General features: G+C 34.8%; 1 protein-coding gene across 1 annotated transcript; it reads right to left on the bottom strand.

The window, feature by feature from the left end:
* Positions 1–8,184: 8,184 nt before the first annotated feature.
* Positions 8,185–18,777, bottom strand: fam76b (family with sequence similarity 76 member B). The gene is made up of 10 exons (XM_028800502.2): positions 17,889–18,777; positions 16,725–16,789; positions 16,266–16,320; positions 15,787–15,942; positions 13,563–13,744; positions 13,024–13,071; positions 12,817–12,894; positions 12,501–12,636; positions 9,855–9,956; positions 8,185–9,693 (listed from the first exon to the last, which is right to left on the bottom strand). The coding sequence occupies exons 1-10, from the start codon at positions 17,973–17,975 to the stop codon at positions 9,604–9,606; spliced, it is 999 nt and encodes a 332-aa protein (XP_028656335.1). The 5' UTR covers positions 17,976–18,777; the 3' UTR covers positions 8,185–9,603.
* Positions 18,778–19,643: the final 866 nt, after the last annotated feature.

Below are 19,643 nucleotides of genomic sequence, written 5' to 3'. Positions count from 1 at the left end.
AACAAATATTATTATACCATTTAAAAAATATATTTTTTAAAATATGAGTCTTTTTCCCAGATTTTCCCACATAATTGATTTATGAGTTGAAAAACTTTGTTTCTCTCCTGTTCTTCTTCTTCCCTCTTCGATGTGCAGCATATACAACACTTTAAAGGGCCCACAGATTTAATAATAATTACCTGAGTAATCTCGAAGTGCTTTTCTTTCTCAAGCTGATTGTCTATTCTGATCCTAATTACCCTGGACTAATAAACAGTTACTTTTGCACATTATGAAGATATTAACCCAAAGATAAAAATTTAGATCAGCAAAAAAGTTAATGCTTCAATCAATATTTAGCAGTTTGGACTAATATTACATAAAAGATACTACTGTAATTATCAAATAATTTAACAGATAAAACTACAGCTTGTTTAAGCATTTAGGTGACATTTGAAAGAGATTTGGTTTAAATAAACACCTAGCACTCTTGAGTTATATAATTTGTTTGAGAAGGTTATACTCCCAAAAGGCAAAGTTTACTGTAGGTCCTAAAAGAGCTGGCTGCTTATTCAGTTTTAGCTCACACAGTTCAGATTTTGACTTGTGTTGAATATTTGTAATCTAAGTATTTTATGTATAGTTTATTTCAGAGTTCAGTATTGTGAGGTTTGAATAAAAGAGTGGAGTGTATGGGCATTGAATATACCATATGAAGAATAAATGCCAAAACTCATTAAGTATGAATAATATATCAAATTAAAAAAAAAAGTTCTATGGCCATATAATTTTCCATTCATTGCATTCGATTTCTCTTCTCTAGATGAAAAAAATGGAATTTTTCTGTGTTCTAATATCTGCTTCACAGATGCCATCTAACTTGAATTTGTAATGGCATTAATTTTTGTTAGAAAAATGCTCACTCAAATACAGCTGAACAATATATGAGACTTCCATTTAAGTTTCATTTTTCTAATCCTGAAATTTCCTTTTCTGTTTTTAATGGCTAGTTTTATATGCCAGTATTTCATAAAATCTCAGTTATTGCCAAATCTGCAACATGCTTTGATCATCTGTCCAAATATGAACAGGTAATAATGTTTTATGAAATTTTCAGTGGATGCATCTTTAATTAGCTTCATTAGCTTTAAATAAATGAATTTATATATATTTATTTTACAATAAAAAAATCTTGGGAAGAGAGAAGAGACGTGACTTTCTCAGAGACACTTTCACGTCCTGCGAGACGAGACATTGTGCCAAGAGATTTAACCACGCCCGGGGCTGGAAATAAAAGACAAAGAGTATATGACAAAGTAGAACGTCGTAAAGAATTCAAAAACGTTGGCGCGATACACCTGCAGAGCAGGTTAGAGATAATGGAAGTATGAAAATTCAAAAGTCTCAAAAAAACAATAGTAAAGATCGCATTAGCGCAAACAAGCGGAAATTATTACTCATTGAAATAACGGAACAGCAAAAAGAGATCAAATGTATTGTTGGGATTTAAACTTTAAGTCGGACACTTGTAGATCGTCTAATTCGTGTTGCCATCAGGGAAATGTAGTGTTTCTTCCCAATGAAGAGTCATATCCGCGAGAATTAAAAGATTTGTTGTTTGGAGAAAGTGAAATCCCGCAAGAGAAAATTTCAAGCTCCGCGAGACAACACTTTATGCAAAGAGATTTGGAAAAGTCCTGCCCACATCTAAAACATTTACAACCACGTACATGGTTCAATCATTTCTCATTTGTGTGAATGCTATTGACAGACACAGTTCATGTACAGAGAAAGAAACGATATTCAGTCACGGGCAGTTATACATTGCATTGTCACGATGTAATTCCAAACACGGAATCAAAATTCAATGCAATATTGATGATAAGGTAAAAGCGAAAAGAGATTGAATATATGGACATAGGTGATATGAAAGAAGTATGTAGATATTGTTTGGCTTTAAACTTTAAGTCGGAGACTTGTAGATTGTCGAATTTGTGTATATAAAACCTTGTAATTAGTAAGAGTAGATTGTTCAATAGAGCATTTATGAAATATTCTTACATTACACTAGATATTAACCAGCAATCAATTATGAATTGTTCGGTCCAATCTTTGTTACATCATTTAAATTATTTTTGTACTTGGATTTGTATCTCCTGGAGTCAAAGAGATCTAAAATAACTGATTAAACTCAGCAGGAGTATCAACACTCACACAGCAAGAAGGACAAGGATCAAGGCAGCAGAATAATTATTTATAGATATGATTTCCTTATTGGTTCTTCCAAATGTTAGTATTTGAATGAAAATCACTTTTACATTGTAGGCAAAACAAAAACATGAAAACATAAAAGCAAAGTTCAGTAAAAGTAACTGTTACTGGTCTTTGTTTATCTGCATTATGCGAGTTCAGTTATATTTAATTATTATGTATTATCCTTTTTAATTGATTTTTTCCTCAACTTCTTGTAGAGCACTTTGAACTACATATCTTATATGTACTATAGAAATAAATGTTATTGTTAACTAGTACTTGAAAACCCAGATTGTGAAAGCCAAAACAACAAGCTGAAAACAGCCCACAAACGAAAGCTTCTTTGTCAGTAAATGCTTTTGTATTGTCATGCATTCCTTTGTGAAGTTTGGACATTTAGTATACCATGCTGCCATCATTGCTATAAAAAGTGTGTTGCAGCATTCACAAAAAAAAAACAAAAAAAAAAAAAAAAACAGTGGCAACTGGAAACAGACCGTGAAATGGCATTGCGAAAATGTCACACAAATCAAAATAAAGTTTCTAAAGATTATGTAGAGCAATCATATAAAGTATTTTAAACTGATGTCACAGCCATGCTCATTAGCAGTACATTTTATTTTTATAGGTCCTCTCTCATGCTCAAAGCACTTCACATATTCAAAGCTACAAAAGGAACAGAAGCCCAGCAAAAAGCTAAGTAAATAACACTGGATTCTAGGGGTGGGTAAATTAATCTACATCAGCCAGTCCTCTGTGGTGTCCCCAGTTAGGGGCCGTGTGCTGCCAACTATTTGACTCATCATCTGCTCTCATTTTTTTTATTTCTTTATAGTTTTTTTTTCTTGTGGGTTGGGGGCTGGTATACATTTGACATGAATTTGTTTCATCTGCTGTCTAATTTTTTCAAGACAGCATTTCTGGCTTTTTTTCATCACCTGTCAATCTTGAGATTCTTTTGTTCAAACTTTATAAGATGTCAAGGTTTCACACCACAAACACCTCATGTTGTCTTTTACGGACATGCATGGGTGCTCTCACAAAGCACTGTGGTTCTCACTGGGTTCTGAAGGTTTCCCTTGCCTTATGCCTCCTTGGGGGAAACATTGTCCTTTGCACCCTTTAACCAACAACATTTATTTATATAGTGTTTTTTCATACATGAAAAGTAGTTCAAAGTGCCTTACAATTTTAATATAGTTACAAAAAGAAAGTAAAAACTAAACAACATTTATTTATAACAGTAGAGAATTTTAACATCCAGCCTAATTACACTATAGTCAGATGGCCAGTAAGTACAGAAAAATAAAAACTCCAGTTGACAGGATGTTGGAGAAAATAAATTTGTGGGGATCCAAGACCAAAAGATCGTCCAGACCCCCATAATCACATCACACAGAACATAATGCATTCTCACACTTTCTGTATTGTTATCTGAGTGTTCCCTGTGTAAAATCATGAACACACTGCTACTTTGCTGGATTTTTTTTAATAAGGCGAGTGGTTCGTCCAAAAAGCAAAAATGTGAAGAGCTTTTAACCATTTTCAAAAATTATAGTAGTAATCAATTACAAATTTCACAGATTTTATATACAAAGCATACATATTGGTTAATGAAGTTGTGATCTGTACTGCTTGGTTAGTTAGCCCCCATTATGACTTTAAACATTTTTCAGAATACTGGGGTCTTTTGTAATTGATTACTAATTTAAGCTTTTTTAATGGAGTGGTCGGTATATTGAATAAAAAAAAATATTTGTGTAGATTCATCTTCATTAAAAATAAATTAAATGGTTTCAAATGACAGATCCATTTTGATCCCATTTTAAGTATGGCTATTAGACTGACTGCTACAGCACACTCTTTATGCTCTTCTGAATCTTGTGAGTCAACAAAGCTGAAACTAAAACATGAGTAAGCAGACACAACCAATGATATTACAAGATTCATAAAGTCACCTGCAAAACAAATTTATGTTATAATGTGGATGGTCTTAAAATCCCAGACCGTGTGTACTGCGTACAGTTACAAATGGGGCTTAGCTATATCATTTTTTAAAGACCATATGTCATTTCTTCTGTTGTATCCCTAATTAATCAACTGTGTCAACAAGTTAAAGACGGGTCGAGTGATAACTTGTCTTTGAATACAGAAATCTCAAACGTTTGAAAGGATGCATCAGTTTCCTTTAAATCAGTAGGATAAAACACTAGTCTACCAAACTAATAGCCATTATCTTTGCCATCACTCTGGTTTTAAAAAACACATTACAGCACTATCTCAAAACTTTCCCCTAACATTTTCCCAGCTTAAAAAAAATATAGAAAAAGTTTGCCAACTATTGAGAACACAGATATTAATCTTACATTGGTTCTAGTTGAGCTGACTATTGTAATGCATTATTCACAGGCAGCTCAAGTTGTACTACTTGTACCCTTCAGTTAATTTAAGATGCCTCTGTAAAGACCATTATTAAAACAAGGAAGGATAACCACAGAACTGCTATACTTTAAACTGGCTTCCAGTTAATGTAATGTAGCGAACTTCAAAATTCTTCTTCTAACATATAAAAGCTTTAAATGGCTTGGGCCCTGTTTACTACTACAGCATAAGCAGCAATACTGTCCATAAAAATATCAAGCTGCTGGTCTTCTAAGTCAGACATCCAAGGATAAATACCACAACAGTGGAAAGCTGGGCTTTTAGCTTCAGGGCCTCAAAGTTATGGAACAATCTGACTGCTCGTATAGGAGATTCGCTAGAAGTCTCAACATCTAAATCCAAGATGAAGATTAATTTCTTTACTGTGGCATACCATGATTAGGCCTGCCCATCAGGTGTTTAGGTTTGTAATTTGTTTAGCATTTGCCAAAATTAAGAGCAACTGCTGAACCTGCTTTGGCACTGGGGACCACTACTACATTGCCCAGGTATTGCTCCTGCTTATGAAATATTGGAAAGCTTGGGATTTAATTCAGTGACTGAATGCAATCTTTTTTTTTAAAAAAAAAAAACAATGTTCAGCATGCATATGACATTGTAAAATCTTCAGGAGGGAAAGTGTAGCAATTTATCCTAGGCCATAAGAACAGTGACGAGGGTTGTATTTTCCAGCAATGCAATTGACTCAAGTTTTTGTTTGCTTCTCCTCTGCCGTTACCTGGGTATTTTGCAATTTTCAATGTGTTTAATGTAGTGCTTCTGTTCATATAAGCAAACACTGTACAAGGATCAAGTGTGCAAATTAATTGCACGTACATAGTCTGCTCCATGAAGAATCATAATTGAAAAGCCATGTATAACTCATTTTGACATTATAGTGTCTCCTAATTAAGTGTGATGTGCAATATGGAAAGAATAAAGAGTTTGTCAAAAATTGACAGTTGATATCTGTTGTACAGCAGCAATTCCAGAGTTTCACATATAAAAAGAATATATCCTAAAATTGTTTTGGATTCCATCAGGTTCAGAAAAATAGATGGATATTAAAAGTACTGCGGTGGGCTGGCGCCCTGCCCGGGGTTTGTTTCCTGTGTAGGCTGGGATTGGCTTCAGCAGATTCCCCGTGATCCTGTAGTTAGGATATAGCAGGTTGGATAATGGATGGATGGATATTATGAGTACTATACTGGGTTTGATCAGGTCATCAATGAGTAACAGCAAATTCTTTCGTTTTTACAGAATTTATTCTTCAATGGTCTTAAGCCTACAATATTTTTGAATATTATCTAGACACAAGGCTAATTTAATTTTATCAAAGGTTTGTGATACAACATATGGGCAATATGAAATTTGGTCATGTATTGCATATCTTAAACTTGAAATTACCACATGAATGAAATAAAAAAAAAACAAACATCTTGTTGAAAACTGAAGGATTTAAAATTATGAAAAACTAGAGCCAAGGTATGCAATGACAAACCAACTGCACCCTGGCAGAAGTATTCTTCAGTCTATGTAATGATGTGATGGGGTAAGTTGTCAGTGCACAACATGGACATGGTTGTACATGAATAGGTTGACTGTTTCACATATACACACACAATGCAGTTATCAAGAACTACAGATGTGAATATGAGTGCTCAAGTGCTCTTAGTACACCTTACATAAACAATACGGAAATAGGGGCAGCAACAGATGATGTACTGCTCTCAACAGCAGTCCTCTAGCATGATGGAAGAGTGAAAAAGAAGCCAAATCGTACATCTATACCCAGTGAACAACTACAGAGGATAAATAAGAACCAACAGTTCAGAATGGCATTCAGGCAGAAAGTTATGGAACAGCCATTATTAGCGCAATCTTTGATGTTAACTCATAAAATAAAATTAAAAAAAAAAAAATTTGGATGTTACTGTAGAACAGATATTCTGTTAATAGAAATGGCTTATAAAAACTTGTTAAAGCTTGTGTATTTGTACACAGATTTGATTTTGCAGTGATTTATGAACATCTTAAAAGAATATTTTTAGTTCCAAAATGTTTCAGTGTAACACCTTTAAACACTAAATATACAGTACATTTCTTTAAAGAAAATGCTATATTGTAGGAGTATCATATTGTAAAGCCTGAAATCATAATGAATGATATCGTGGACTTAGTGTTTTGTCTCACAAACTGAATTGCTCTGAATAACTAGTTGTCCAAAGCAAACAAGATAAAATATGGATACACTTCATTATGTTTTACAGTAAAAGTTTTTTTTTTTTTTTTTTTAAATTGTACAAACAAGGTTTCTTGTTCAACATAGAAACCCTGAGACAATGACAATGGCTGAATATCCAGCATGAGTGTTTGGTGACCACCACTGGACTTTGTCAGACATCAGAAATCACCAGTCAGTTATCTTTAAATTCTGCTCTAGGAAAGTTTTCAGAGATTATTTTCAAAAGGTTTCATATGAGAAACACAGAACCTACCTTTTTGTAAGATTTGGTTATGCAGCAAATTACTTATTTTTTTTATTTTGATGTGTGGTACTTGTATGCTGCCTTTGGAAAGGGGATTTGTTTTGCCAAAATTGTGCTATTATATAAACATCTGGAAATTAGCAGATAAGCAGTGCAAAGTGTTAGCTAGATTAAGTTAACTAGTGTAACTCTTTCCATTTGAAAAAAGTGACTTTTTTCAATTTGATAAAATACTGTGAATTCAACTGGAGTATTCAATTCTGCAGGTTGAGGCAGTGTGGTTAGAGGCACTGCCTCACATCTCCAGGATCCAGTGCTCAGATCCCAAACCAAGTACTGTGTGGAGCTTCTACATTCTCTCTGTGGTTGTATGATTCATCTTGGGGATAATGTAAAAGAATTACATCCAAAGGTGTGCAGATTAGGGCAACTAGCAACTCTAAATTATGAGAGAGAGAGACTGTACCATATGATAAAACTGAATTACTGAAAATGTAGAATTTAAATCAAGTTTACTTCACCACAAATCAATATGATGTTTAAGGGAAAAAAAACAACATACAATGGAAAGCAATTAAAATGCACTATGCGAATATATGACAGAAATGGGCTAGAACTTTACTGGAAATTTTGGGACTTAAATTTTCACACTCCTGCTTAAACTTTAGGCACACCGGACAAGATCTACTAGAGAGAGCTTTGTCCAAATTTCACATACCAGGCTTTTCCCTTAACATATGGTAATTACTAAATATGAAAAAATATGTTAAGTCCATTTTATAACCCCCTTCCCATCCTGTAAAGTAGCACACTCCGTGCTTATTTTGAGGGGCTACTAGGAAAATGCTGTATTCTAATGTAACAGCATTGCATTATAGAGCTTACTGCCAAAACACACTATGTCCAAAACAGCATGGATTTTGATTCAATTTTCTCTGCTTACAAGTCATTACAGTAAGATCAGTTAGATTTGCGACATTCAGATGGACATGAATGTAAAATGCAGGATATTAGGTATGGCACCACACATGCACAACAGTTGTGATTTTACCAAGTTTTAATATTTTGAAATACTGGGTTTGCAAAAAGTACAAAAGTGAGTCTGTACAATGGGTGGGTACAGCATTCTGATCAGAGCTGTAAAAAAAGTGAGATTTCAAAGCAGATTCTAGGTACATTAATTTCTTTACATACACCAACTATAAACCATACAAGTAACAAGTTTTACACAAAGGCCCTACATATCCCATTTATACATGATTAAAATTCTGTCTACAAGTATAATACAGTACAAATTGCCACGGCCCCAGCAGTGGGATTGCATGCACTTTTATAGCAGGCACCATCCCTGCATGGGGGACCCCCGTGGAGGTTTCAAGTTGAAAACCGAGGTTAAAAGAAAAATGACCAGAAAGCCATAGCAGAAGACTTTCATAACATTTTACAGATGCTGCATCTAAAGTCTTTAGTTCTCTCCCTGTCAGTGGAGATCTCAATCTCCTAAGCATCACTTCACACTTCATTTGAGAGGCATGACTGCTAAAATGAGAGGCATCAGCCCTTTACACAAGGACATTCATTTGTAATTCCAGTTAAAGAGTGTTGGCAATAGATTAAACGCAACATTTCTCATTATTGCACATGGTAATTATATAACTGATTCAACAATATTGCACTGATGTTGGGTTCTTGGTGCTTCTTTTAAAGATGATGGTGAAGGGTGTTTCCTCTCAATTTAGCCTGCACAACCTGCTGTTCATCTTTTTCAACTCCTATCACAGATCAACACTGAGCTGTTAGGTTTTATAGCCATACATTAGTATAATAATATTAAAAATGTTGGGGGCTTGACGTAAGGAGACTTGGAGCAAATTAAGCTGGTTTCTCTCAAAATAAATGTATCTATGAATAAGTTCAACTTTGTGTTCGGCAAGACTGAAGTGCAAACATATCAATAAATTAAAAAAAGTTTATTTAAAAAAAAAAAAAAAAGGGGACAGACAGGCTTGTTTTGAGTCATTAAAAAGATTAAAATTGACCAGCTTTCACATTGTGCAACCAGTGTTGCTGCCAACATTTGCCTTAAAGGACCACGCGCAGGATATAGCTATGACCAAATCTGACCTGCAGAGTACTGTGGAAAGATAGCTGAACATCTGCTTCTTGGCCACACCTGAAGGCAGCTCTAAATGGTATCTGTCTTGTTTCAAGTAGATTTGCTGTGACTGGTGAACTTATTGCCATAGTGTTTCTTTGCTTAGTGGGAAGAAAAAACAAAAAAAAAAAAAAACAAAATTGTACACCAGCCTTGTGGCGTCCAACTTGCTTATGCCTGTTCAACTGCGCAGACTGATGTTGTGCTCCTGGATAACCCAAATTTGAATGGTCATTTCACAGCTTCACAGTGTTGACAGCTAAAACATCTTTATACTTTATTTCTGTCCCCCTTCCATTTTTCTTAGGGAGATAAAAATGTGCTTCCAGTCTTTTCAAATTTCCGGCCCTTTGACAAAGCTGCAACCTGTTTCAGAAGCTCACGGTTCTTTGCCTGCAAGTACAAAAATAAAAAATTAACTCTCCAAAAAAAAAAAAAAATAATAATAATATTCCAAACAAACAAATTTAAGACTGGACATGTTCATAAGGTATGAAATTGTTATGAAACTTTTTTTATCCCACCCACCATAGTTTCTGGTCTTGTAGACCTACCTGCTGCTGCTCCATTGCTTCTTTGTGTGCTTTTTCCATATTGTTCATTTTCACTCTCATATTTGACTCCTGGTACTGAAAATCAGCCTTTAACTCTGTTAGCTGAAAGATAAAAAAGGCACATGAATTCAGAACAGTAACGAACACTAGTATACAAAGAAATAACCACTCACATAGTCTATTGCAAGATCAAGCCAGTTGCCCTTCTATTATACAGTACATAGGCACATTAAGCCTGGACTTGAAATGCTAGCAAGAATTTAATACCCTGCTATATTTCAGGCAACATTGATTTTAAAGTTGGTTATTAACTGCAAGTGCTGGAGTCATTCTGATATTTTTCACTTGGTCTACACTATCCAGCATTAGACTATGCAAAAATACAATTAGCTGTATTTCATATAAAGAGATTTAACTTGACATTCTATGGAGATACTCACAAGGAAATAATGGATAAAAATAGGATAATGAAATTAAAGTAAGGTATGCCTCTTTCCTTTTATAACTACTTTCAGATATCAATGGAATTTACCAGAAAAGCTGGTAAGTCAAGGGGCACATGCAAACAGAGGCAAGAATCCCACAAAGGATGACATGGTAGTCTTCCCAGTCAATCCCTGGCATAATTCCCTTGAATTTCCATGGGTAGCATGTCTGTGAACAAAGTCAGATATAGTGCCTTTCAAAAGGCTCTTGACCAATTTTACTGAACACCTAATTCTATACTGCAACATACAGGTACTTGTCAAGAATATTTTATTTCAAAGCACATAAACTCCAAAGTAGGTTTGGCAGTGCTGTTTTGTTAGAATAATTTAAGAAAAAAAAAAAGATTTATGAAAGCATTCCGACTATGTTGTGGAAGCTCCAACCATTTTCTAGAGTGGATACTGTTGCCTTAAAAGTAGACTCCACCAGTGAATCAGTCAAATGACTGCCACATGTTCTGGATAAGATTAGGGATAGTTGCTCTTTGATCTTCATTATCACATTCAGAAATTAGAAGTAAAATACAAATGCATACATTATTGAAAGGGTCCAAAACAAAGGCTGATGTCCCAGTTGATATTGTTGGTTCAATTATCAAGAAATGGAATCTAGACACTACAAAAAAAAAAAAAAAAAAAAAAAAAAAAGGCTGTCCTCTGAAACTACATGCAAACACAGAAGTGTGAAAGAAATCGGAGAATGGCCAAAAAACTACTTTGAAGGAGTCACACAGTACAGACAGTGGGCATCTGGTTAAAACACAATGAATGGTGGAAAAATACAAGTTAACACTGCAAGATGTGTTGTTACAGTCTGCCTAAAAACTAAAGCTCAGACAAAAATAAATCCTTTAGCAGGAAAATTACACTAACCACAAGACTGGCTCAAGATTAAAAAGGTAAATGTCCTATGACTCAGTCCAATTGAGAATCAGTTTGAAAATGGTGCTATACAAGCATGATTCAACTAACTTCACAAAACTTACCTAAAAAAAAAAAAAAAAGCAAAATTTGCAGACCAGTTCTAATGTGGGTACACACATGCCCCAAAACAATTAACGCTGTAGTTCCTACAGAAAATGGCTCTACAAAAATACTCAAGTGTGAGAATTAGACACTTAAAAAGCACTCTTCCACCTTATTATTTTTTTTAAACATAAAACAGTAACATTTTAAAAAAGGTGCATGGTTTGTCAATAAAGTCATTGTTTTGCAAAGTGCTGCTGTATGTATAATCCAATTGTAACAGACCCAGACAGATGTACTTTGGCCTTTGCAATTCATGCATGTATAGAGTTAAATCAATAAGGCTTTTGCTGGACTAGACCACACTGGTTTAAAAAGAGAGAAAAAAAAAAAAAAAACACTTCCAAAAGCTGAGACCTAGATGATTGAATACATTTATAGTTCAAAAAAGTGCAAAATACTGTATAAACATCTACAAAGACTGAAGTTTGTTAGTTTTTTTATTGATAGCCAACAAAGAAATTAAGACTAATAAGAGGACCAACACAAATTGGCAGATGTCCTTATATGTGTGAAGGTTTGAAAAGACAGAAAATGTAATTGTTACAAAAAAAAAAAAAAAAAACCCCACCCCACACCACACCCTCACAAAAAGGACCCTCATTTGGACAAGTGTATTTGTGTGTGTGTGTGTGTGTGTGTGTGAGAGACCTATAAAAGAACCACACAATCCAGATTTACATTAAAAAAAACAAATTACAAGGTCCATGTCTGATCCTAAACTCTTTAGTTGGAGGTTCACAGACAACTGTTCATTATGTATGTTCTAGCAACACAGCAATTATGTTTTCTGCAGTTACCTCAAAACTACAAATACTGATGCTTTTTCCCCTATTTTAAAACCTATTACATGTACAATGTATTAAAAAATGTTTTCAATGATTTAAACTTTCATTTCAACTATAAATCTACACTATATCATTTGACCATGTGACAGGTCAGAATGTTTTCTGCTCAAATGCCCAAGAGCAAATATGCTATCTGTACCTCAAGGACTATAATAGATATGCCCACCAAATTACCTACTCTTGCATTCATTTACTTCACAGTTTATTGAGAATGCTTTTAAAATGAGGTTGACACACTTATACAAGACACTGATAATTCTAATAATGCATACTGGAAAGCTTACCTTTCTCTCCTTCTCGAGAATAGTCTGATCTCTTTGCTGCAACAGTCGTTTGAGTGACATCACTTCTTCCTTTAACTGACTAATGAGGACAAAATTATCTGTTCCTCCAGAATCCATAGACTGACTAATGGAGCTACTGTGAAACAAACAAAAACACAATGTCATTGCTCAAATATCCCTTTTTAACCCAGCCAATTCAAATTCAGTCATGCTGCAACATGCACACCTCCACTGCAGTGTTTCATGATTGAAGTCTTGCCAGACATCAATCAGGGGGTTTGGGGTTTATGAGCTTGGAGTAATTCTATTCATTTACCTATCTCCATTAGATGGCTTTGTCTCCAGTTTTGGCTTCTTCTTTGGAGTTTCATTTTGAATAGATGATGATTTATGGCTGTAAAACCATTTTTAAACAGATTAGTAAAGAAAAAAAGGAGAAAAACTGACTAAATCTTGGGGTTCACCCTGATTGCAAGGGGTTATATATCCTGAAATAGGACAGTTAAGCCACAATATTGCTTACCTTGGTTTCCACAGACCTTGGTCTTGTTCAGGACTAAGACTGCTCAGTCTAAAATAAAAAAAAAAACTCAGATTTCAATAAAATATTCTTACTAGGCATGCTGCCTAACAGGCGACCTGAAGAGTACAACATTTTAGTGAAACTCTAAAACACAAAGAGAAAAGGAGCAGAAATATGAAAATTGTTCAGGAGAGAGAATGTTAACAGTTGTTGCAATTAGCATTTTATCATGTACTAACAAGAACAATTTTATAGATTGCAATAGTCCGTAAACTAGCTAAATTTGCAAAAGTCACAATAATGTAATTGTTAAATTACTAAACTGAACAGATTTTGAACATTGTGGTTATTCAAACAAGTTTTTGAAAGGAAAGCAAAGGACTGATGAATGTATGATATGTGCACATTTAGCATGCTTATTTCAAGGGAACTTTATAAAAAAAAAAAAAAAAAAAAAAAAAAAAAACAAAACTGTATAGCAAATATAAAAAAAATAAAATAAAAAAAAATAAAAATGCTGAGAGGCAAACAGGACATACTTAGAATGAGCACTGCTGTGCCGATGATGGTGATGTTTGGAATGATGTTGATCCTTCTCTGCAATGGAGGAAGAGGAGGAGTTGGAATGAGACGATCCCAGCCCTTTTCTCTGTTCTTTTGTCTTTTGCAGGACACGTCTATACGACAGAGTGCACAACCAACAAAGCAGCTTCCCATCAACCTGAACCAATGAAAATTCAGACACGTAACAAGTCTGGTTACAAGATTCCACTCTACAAATGTTTAACTATACCCATTTTTCAAAGAGATTGGTTTTTCAGTAATGATCAACAGGATTATTAAAATAAAAAAGCACTCCTGAAAACTTCATAGGCAGATGGATTTTTATACATAAAATACAAATAAAAAGTTTGTGCTAGATTGAGTCTACACACATTGTGAACCAGCTTCCAAAAGTAATTTCACATCAATTGTGTAAACTTTATGCAGTTTTCAAATTGTGCAAAGGAATATATTAACTTGAAAAAGTGGTAATGTTTTTAAAAGTTGCTTTTTGAAATTGGTTTTTACCTCATCCCTCTTCATAAACATCTATGCTGAGCTAGTGCAATTAAAGCATTTACAAAATACAACCAAATATCAAACAAGTTTGATTTTGCCTTTAGTGGTAGGGGTGGGTGAGTTCAGTGTGCTTGAGAGCTGCAAACAAATGAATGCTCAATGAGAAAATAAAGAAATGTGGGTGGTTTCGATTGCACCAACAGAAGAAAAGCTCACCTGTCATGTGTTATGTACTATAACAGAATGGAAAAAGCAGAGATTGAGGTTGAACTTGCCATACCCGTTAACATTTTGTATAGCATTAGCTCCTTTATAAGGCATGTTATTGGCAAACAAAAAATGATGCAAGCTCTACTATGCTGGAAAGTCAGCACAGTCTCTAAATTTCACATGCCAAGTGATTTTCATTCATAAATTGATATAGTCCAGTGACAGTTTCTTGTACAGTTGTTGATCTTATCAGATGAACCATAAAATTGTCATGGCAACAACAAGCAATGATTACATTGGTAATATTTTGTAAATAATTAAAACTCCAAGGAAATTAGTGGTCTGCACATTAACTCCAATTGTGTAACAATTTGCCTGTTTCACATCAATTGTGGCCCCAACACACATACTACAACTGCCAGATGTGCTTTCTTAAAACACGAGACATCCCTGCTTACCTCATTCAGCTTTATATGCTACTAATCTGTGAATTGGTTACTGAACTGATGACTGCATTTCACATTTTCAATTGCTGTAAGGTTTTACACTTAATATATTTGGTATACATATGATAGAAGTTAACTTAAAATATACATGTGAAATAAAGTGTTCTCTCTTTTGCCATTCATAATTAAAGCTCTGACACTTTATGCAAAGATTTAGACTATAAAAAAAGAAATCTGAATTAAGTCTTCATTAGGAAAAGTAACATTTAAAAATTGAGTCTAATGAGAAAATACAGTAAATAGAGTCTAATGAGAAAATACAGTAAATAAATTTCCCTTGTTCTTTTACATTACAGTTTTTACATAAAAAGCATGACTGCTGATAAATCCTACTTCCAAGTTTTTTTCTTTCAGTATTAATACATTTTTTCACATTTGTATCTTTGGCACCTTTTCTTCAAATATTATTTGTACATGAAAATAAAAATGCTCAAGACCTAGTTTTTGCTACTGTATTTGAATAATTAAATTAAAAGTACACAACTAAAAAGATTCTTAGAAAAAAATTGAAGAGATGGGGGAACAGAACAATTACCATAAAAACCATTTCTTTGACTGGCCCTTAAAATGCTGACAGAAAACATTTAATAGGGTTGCATGTTAACATGGCAGTACAGTAGTTAGTTATGCTGTCTTACAACTCCAGTAGACTGGATGTGAACCATACCCAGTCAGTCTTTGTGTAGGGTATTCTTAGCACACTCCAACTTTCTCCCTACATCCATGATGTTAACAAAGGACACTAAATAATTCAAATGATTGTGTGCGTGGCAGTGTGTTCTGCAAACAAACAAGTTTCCCACACTTTGAGATGCTTCCTGCCTGGTGACAAATGTTGTTGGGAACTGATGTAGATTCTCTAAAGTTATGAATCTGGATTAAGAGGACTAGATGGAAAATTATAAAATGCAAAAATAAGGACAAAATAAATAGATTAAGAAAAAAAAAAAAAAAAAAAAAAAAAAAAAAAGTGTCAAATCAGTACCTTCCTCCTGCCTTCCTCTTTTCGGTCGAAGGCACATGGCTGTTTGCATTGTTCACATGTCTGTGGAGACCCATACTTCTTTTCAGAGTTTGTGCATCTCTGACATTTGGTCCCAATAAAAGCTGCAATTATATTGCAGTACTGACAAGGTTTTGGCTGCAAAAATAAAAGATAGAGAAAAGGGGAAGAGATGGCATAAAAGGAATGTGTCAAGATTGTAACATCAGTTTCTACTTTGTAATAAGCACACAAGATACAGAAGGTACATAATGTATTACTAACAACTAGAAAATCACTTCAACCATCTTCCATGAATGCTAACCACTATGAGATACAAAACTTGAGACATTTCACTTTTCAATTTGCCCCACTTATTAATGCTTTAAAATTATATATATATATATATAAACACACACAAATGAACAAGGTATTATTTTTAATTTTTTTGAAATTCAAACAAACATTATCAAAACACTTACTGTTCCAAACTGTTTCACGTTTTGAGCACACTTCTTGCAAATTGTGTTGGTTTTACTGTAGGCAAGTTTAAAACAAAAAAAAGGTAGGGGGGGGGGGGGGGGGGGGGGGGTGACAAAACAACTTCAGTTTCTATAAATATACAAATAAGCCAGAAATCCAAAACAACTACATGCCGAGTAATTAAACCAGAATAGGGTGCCTATAAATAATGTTCACATCCTTGGAAGTTGTCATACTTTATCATTCAAAAAGAATACTAAACCACTTTGCAAAGATCTGCTTTCACTTTGACATTAAAGAATCAACCTTTGACATTAAAACTTTTTTCTGTTGATTACAGTGTTAGAAAAGCTAAATGAAATCCATGGAGATTCAATAGTGTAGAACAATAACCTGTTAAGTTTTCAACCAAGAAGCCGATTACTTTCCACTCTAGTTAAGACTGCTGTCATACTTACCTCTCTTGCTGGAACTCCGACCTGCAGTAGGTACACTTCACAATAGGGTGAGCAATCCGGCACTCCTAAGTAAAGCAACAAGTAGATCGAAATCAAAGAAAAAACAACAAACAGATTAAGAAAAGAAAATTTTGATTTATATTCAGACTAAATGTGGACATTTAAAGTAACTCATTTTTCTTCTGGTGTTGCCTTAGTATAATGTACTTTTCTTAAAACAAGAGTTAATGTACATACAAAACATAGGTCATACACACTCCTATTTGCATCTTACTGAAAATTAAAACAATGTATTATTCAATGCATAGAAAAAGGATGTAGCTTTATATGAAGGTTAGCAACTACCACTACAAAACTCCTAAGGAAAAAGGTAAGACGTTAACAGCCAGAAATATTATGAGAAATGCAAAACTGACGACGGACATTCTTATACCAACATTAGATTTTCCAACCGTTTTATACTATAAAAAATGGGATTATCAGTATAACAAAAATTAACAATTTGCATGCAATATTACAATATTAAAAAAATAACTAGGTCAGGCATTTGTTTCCAAATGATTTTTATTTCAAGTTTCAATTAACACTGTTTTAATAATTCATCAGTTGATACTGTTTCAAGATTTTGCCATTTCAGACATATTTAAGTATTATCACTCAGCGAATTTTCAAAAGATAATAGTTTCGCAACAAGACAGAAAAGTAATCCAAGCTTTAACTTAAATAAAAAAAATTGAAAAGACCCAACAAGAAAAATACCTGAAACACACCAGCATATGCACATTTTAAATAAAAAAATAAAAAAGTTCGATCATTGTAAATATCATCTATGTCTACATACAAATAAAATCTGGTATTCCTCAATTATAAAATATGTTAAATAAAGGTGACGGTCGAATAGATTTTTTTTGGCATGGAGATTATTCCTGGGCCAGGTGTTGACTTACTGGGAGTACTGAGAATATACCACGCGGCGGGCTGCACAGTAACCGCTACTTCAGATTTACTGGAGGCACCTTCTGCACGCGGCCTGTAGCCCCCTTTTAAATTTACAACCCCCTTCCACACACACACCCTCCTCCCCCTGTGCTATGCACACCGGTATTCAGTTCCACTCTGCGTATCTCCCTGTTTTAACCTCTACCGTCTGGCGAGCGAACTCACCTTGCACAACTGCTGTCCCTGTGAAAGTTCCTCAAACGGATAACGCTGGTGACACTTGGTACACGCATACAGAGCTGTAGTCGCCATTCCCAGCAGGAGCAACAAGAGCAGAGCAGGCCAGCCACAGACAGGAAGCTGGAGGCGTGGTGTGCGTCTTCGACGCCCAAAGGCTTTTGAAGCGTGGTAAACCCCGATGACCGTCACAGTAGACCGAAATACTGTTTCTTAACCAAATATTCTAGTATCCTTAAAAGAGTACTCTCTTTTTTCGGCTTCCTTAGCGGTACTCGGACCGGAAACTAATGCACAATGACGTAGAAGGCGGAGCAACCTGACCTATGGCTTGGGGAGGGAACGCTGGGGTGGTTGGGAGGGGGATACAATTTGAAATCTGGCAGCCACTCACAAGGGCATCTTGGAGGCTGATGACGTCGAAGATTGGTGGAAGCCAAACAGAAGGTAGGGACAAACTCAACAACGCCCACTGCTATTGCTATAGGCGGGAGTGTTGTACAACAATTCTCGTCTTGCAACACATACAGTACTGCGGTTTTCTAAAACATAACAATCCACGACTACTTTAAATTACTATAAATGATTTAGATTTACGTATGTAAAATATCGGAGATTATCTACTTAAGAATGTTTAGCATAATTATTCACCGAGTTTACCTGAACAAATGCATTATAAAAAAAAAGTTTCTCATACAATTCAGTCTGAAATTACGAAAACGATTGTCGTGCTGTATTTATTTAATAAGCGGGGAAGCAGAGTGCGCGCACTTTTCCTTTAGTAATAAAGTTAATGCGGCACATTTATACCACAGGAATTGGCTGAAGGTGTCACCGATTGGTCAGATGAAATGGAGCTTATACACTGGTTTGCACCAAAACCATCCCGCAAAAAAAAAACAAAAAACATATTGTAACAGCCAGCATTATCGCTCTAGAGAAGGGCGGGTTGTGCACAGGTGACTGAGTGCAGGGTATTCATAGGTGTGCTGAGCTCTGCGTTCCAGGAACCTTTTCGTTATACCGTTCAAGTCAAGAAGGCAGGTGGAGACTCCCATGGCATTATAAATGCTATACAGCCTTGCAGATGATAACGGAGTAACTGGGAACAAGGACACGAGACGAGACGCTGGACGACGAGTGGGAACACTGCGAGAGTGGAACAGCCTACCTAGTGAAGTGACTGTTACTTTACATGGCGTTTGCCAGTTTGATTCTACTAGACGACTGCGTCAAATTTGTTGTGGAATAACGTTCCATCCAATGTGTGTCTCAGTCTTTCCATTTTGGTGTTCGTTACAATATTTACACGTGATTAATCCATTTCGGAAACTTGAACTTTATTATCAAATGTTTTCGGATTCAGTGAAAAACGCCGCCGAGTGTTTCATGGCATACAGTGCATCCAGAAAGTTTTCACAGTGCATCACTTTTTCCACCTTTTGTTATGTTACAGCCTTATTCCAAAATGGATTAAATTCATTTTTTTCCTCAGAATTCTGCACACAACACCCCATAATGACAACGTGAAAAAAGTTTGAGGTTTATGCAAATTTATTAAAAATAAAAAACTGAGAAATCACATGTACATACAGGTGCTGGTCATAAAATTAGAATATCATGACAAAGTTGATTTATTTCAGTAATTCCATTCAAAAAGTGAAACTTGTATATTAGATTCATTCATTACACACAGACTGATGTATTTCAAATGTTTATTTCTTTTAATGTTGATGATTATAA

Source organism: Erpetoichthys calabaricus, chromosome 4 (assembly GCF_900747795.2).
Source record: "Erpetoichthys calabaricus chromosome 4, fErpCal1.3, whole genome shotgun sequence".
Classification (NCBI taxonomy): Eukaryota; Metazoa; Chordata; class Cladistia; order Polypteriformes; family Polypteridae; genus Erpetoichthys; species Erpetoichthys calabaricus.
The sequence above is the reverse complement of the archived record's forward strand: the minus strand, read 5'-3'. Positions and strand labels throughout refer to the sequence as shown.